This window comes from Anneissia japonica, unplaced genomic scaffold (assembly GCF_011630105.1).
Source record: "Anneissia japonica isolate Jap-2015-1 unplaced genomic scaffold, ASM1163010v1 scaffold624_len94709_cov209, whole genome shotgun sequence".
Taxonomy (NCBI): Eukaryota; Metazoa; Echinodermata; class Crinoidea; order Comatulida; family Comatulidae; genus Anneissia; species Anneissia japonica.
In genome coordinates, this window is record NW_022736825.1 from 50,177 (window position 1) to 53,817 (window position 3,641).

Genomic DNA, 3,641 nt, shown 5'->3' on the forward strand with positions numbered 1-3,641 from the left:
TATATATATATATATATATATATATATATATATTTAATCAAATCAATAAGTTTAATCAAATCTGTATACAACATTGTTTCGTTCTTTAAGGACTCATCAGTGCAGCATCTGCTTAGAAACTGGAAACACAAATAATGATACAAATAGATAATAATACAGTGCTCAAATATATATAGGAACATGAATACTTACACACACACACACACACAAACACAAACATACGCACACCCACACCCACACATGTTTTGATATTTTTTGTCATTGAAATATCTGTATGATTATATTTTATTCATTGTACAGATAAGACAGCCCCTAATGTGACTTGCCCAGCTGACATTGAGGTGTGCACGGACCTAGGAACAGATTCAGTCGATGCCACCTGGGAACCAGCCAATGCACCTGACAACTGCTGCAGTGATGTCACCATAACTACTAACTACACTAGCGGAAATTCTCTGACACTTGGTGTATACACAGTAGGATATGAAGCAACAGATTGTAATGGGAATGTTGGTTTCTGTCAATTTACTGTTGAAGTTAAAGGTACCAGAAACATTTTCAAATAATTAACATCATTAAACGTACTTATCAGTATTTAAAAATAAGTTTGATTGTTTACAAGAACATTTGAAATAATAATAAAAACATATTCTGTAGTTAAGCCACTTAATTTTACAAATGAATGTAATATGTTGCACTGACAGCATTTTATGGATTATAATTAGATTGCGAGCCTCCGGATATTGAATGTCCACCCAGCCAAAACATAACAGGTGACGGGAACTGCTGGGTAAATGTCACCTGGACAGCACCCTATGTTACAGACAACTCTGGAGACTCTTTCACACCAGTATGTGATCATATAGAAAGCACATTTTATGATGTCAGCACTGTTGTAACATGTAATGCCACTGACAATTATGATAACATTGGCAATTGTACATTTACCATTGCTATTTATGGTAAGTCATATTCTGATTGGCGTATAATTATTATTAACAAAATAAAATATATTGAGAAGAGTTTATAAATCCCAAATTGACAAATATATTTTATCTTTATTAATCAAAATAGCGACCGAAATTGCTAAAGACAAGAGAATCACCGGTCCCAAAAGTGGTCTTTAATTATTATTATTATTATTATTTTTATTTTTATTATTATTATTATTAATTATTATTATTATTATTATTATTATTATTATTATTATTATTAGTAATAGCAAAAATAGGGTATTAATTCTAAAATTAATTTATAAAATGAAAGATGAAGTATTGTAAAGTTTACATGGCTTCCTCTAATTAAAGACCCCTCTAATTAATGACCACTTATCTGAGATCTCAAATTGACAAATGTCTTTTATCCTTATTAATCTAAATAGCGACCAAAGGTGCTAAAGAACAGAGAAGCACCAGTCCCAAAAGTGGTCTTTATTTGGAGGGAGACCTCTATTATTATTATTATTATTATTATTAGTAGTAGTAGTAGTAGTAGTAGTAGTAGTAGTAGTAGTAGTAGTAGTAGTAGTAGTAGTAGTAATAGCAAACATAGGGTATTAATTCTAAAATTAAACAAAAAAAATTAAAGATGAAGTATTGTAAAATTTACAAAATTATTAGAATATTTACATTTATTTAGATAAAAGTATGTTAATATTAGAATTTATAAGTATATATTACAAAAATAATATTATACTGTATTTCAATCAATCAATAATTTTTTAATTAACCAGATGATGAAGATCCTGTCATAAATTGCCCAGCTGACATAGAAGTTTGTGCTGAAACTGGTTCTATAGCAGCATCTGTCACTTGGGAACTCATCAACGCAACTGACAACTGTTGTGACAATGTAAACACAACGTCAGATTACACATCAGGAGATGAATTTGAAATTGGCGAAAATGTAGTAACATACATAGCCACTGACTGTAATGACAACTCCGCATTATGCAATTTTACTATAATGGTGTTTGGTAATGACAATATTTGTTTTCGTTTGTTCAGATTATTCAGTTATACCACTTAGAAATCGTTCATTAAAAAAAAAAATTATTTTATTGATGTTCAGATTGCGAAGCTCCTGTTTTAAACTGTTCACAAAATGTCAAATTTGATGCTGATGACAATTGCACTTCCAATGTAACTTGGACTGAAGTAACAGCAAGAGATAATTATGATAGTGATTTAACTGTGTTCTGTAACCCGACTGAAGGTATTTTTCCATTGGAAAACTACACAGTAACCTGTAATGCAACCGACATGGCAGGAAACATTGGCAATTGCTCCTTCAATGTTTACATTTTTGGTATGTATTTTTGATGTATATATATTTAGAAATGTTATTTCCAAGTCGTATTATAATACTAGAGACAATGTATCAACATTTAACAAAATACACAAAAACGACCCAATGTCTTTTGCGACTTAGCTGTATTTCGCAGTATGTGGGACATCGTTCTCTTACTAAAGTTTTCTTATGTAAGGGACGCAGCCAAACATACGATGAGGCCAAAATGAGAAATAATGAAGCTTGTTGTGACGTCGCTTTGATGACGTGTTCACTGAGATTCACACAGTTTGTGACTCTTGATACTACGTTCTTTACTTATAAAAGTTGTCTACGCTCTGGTTTGATCTGCGTACGTTACGTGTTACAAACTGTGGTTTGGAAGTGAGTGGCTCTTACTTTCAGGGTTTGAAAAGTGTTCACATGTTTTCCTAGTGTAGTCTATGTCAATGTGCTAGGCTATCACACTACATGTTCTGTCACAAAATGTGCGCCTACTGTAAAGTGTGACAATTCCTGTGTCTATTACAATAAGCGTGGCTAGCTCTCCCCAACTTTTGGCAGTGTCCAAAATTCTACAACAAATTGAAGATAGTCATACAAGATTACGCACGCTATCTTCATAAAATTTCCCATCTGCGTACCACACATATTAAACTCCAATGCTCCGCACCCACATTCAGTACACCACCATGCCACATGGTTCTTTCTGGTTTTACCATACGTTTTGTGACAACAAATTATTTTGTCCATCCCATCTTTTTCCACTCCCATGTGGCAAGCTCTTTTATACACTGTCACACATCTCGCTCTAATTCCGTTGCCTTAGGATATTGAATAGAATAACCTATACATATTATTTGTAACCACCTTTCATTATTTAATAGATGTGACTTCTCCTGACCTGATATGTCCAGACAATATTACTGTTGATACTGATGAAGGTGTTAATACCGCCGCAGTGTCATGGACCTCTGCCATCGCTACTGATAACTGTTGTGGAGATGAGACTATTGAGTATTACAATGCCACAAATGGCACCGAATTTGGCATTGGAGTTACTGAAGTTTTTTTTAAAGCAGTAGATTGCTATGGAAATCAGAATGAATGTGTTTTTATCATTGATGTTAAAGGTACAGCATGCTATTTTAATTATATTTCTTATTGATACATTAAAAGATTTATTCATTTTATGGCTTAATTTAGATATATATATATATATATAATATATATATATATATATAAGTTAAGTTATATATATATATATATATATATAAAAATATATATATATAATCTGCGTGGTTGGCTTAAACCAGATCATGTAGACAAGAGTGCTCAATGCAGTATATAGC

The 3,641-nt window shown here is 32.1% G+C and overlaps 1 protein-coding gene across 1 annotated transcript in view; it reads left to right on the top strand.

The window, feature by feature from the left end:
- The window catches only part of LOC117116935 (hyalin-like), a 14,417-nt gene that overhangs the window by 6,000 nt on the left and 4,776 nt on the right, over positions 1-3,641 (top strand). Inside the window, exons 2-6 of the mRNA XM_033261073.1 lie at positions 301-543; positions 726-962; positions 1,733-1,975; positions 2,071-2,307; positions 3,177-3,422. Of these exons, the coding sequence (XP_033116964.1) occupies positions 301-543; positions 726-962; positions 1,733-1,975; positions 2,071-2,307; positions 3,177-3,422 (1,206 nt within the window). The remainder of the gene's footprint in view (positions 1-300; positions 544-725; positions 963-1,732; positions 1,976-2,070; positions 2,308-3,176; positions 3,423-3,641) is intronic.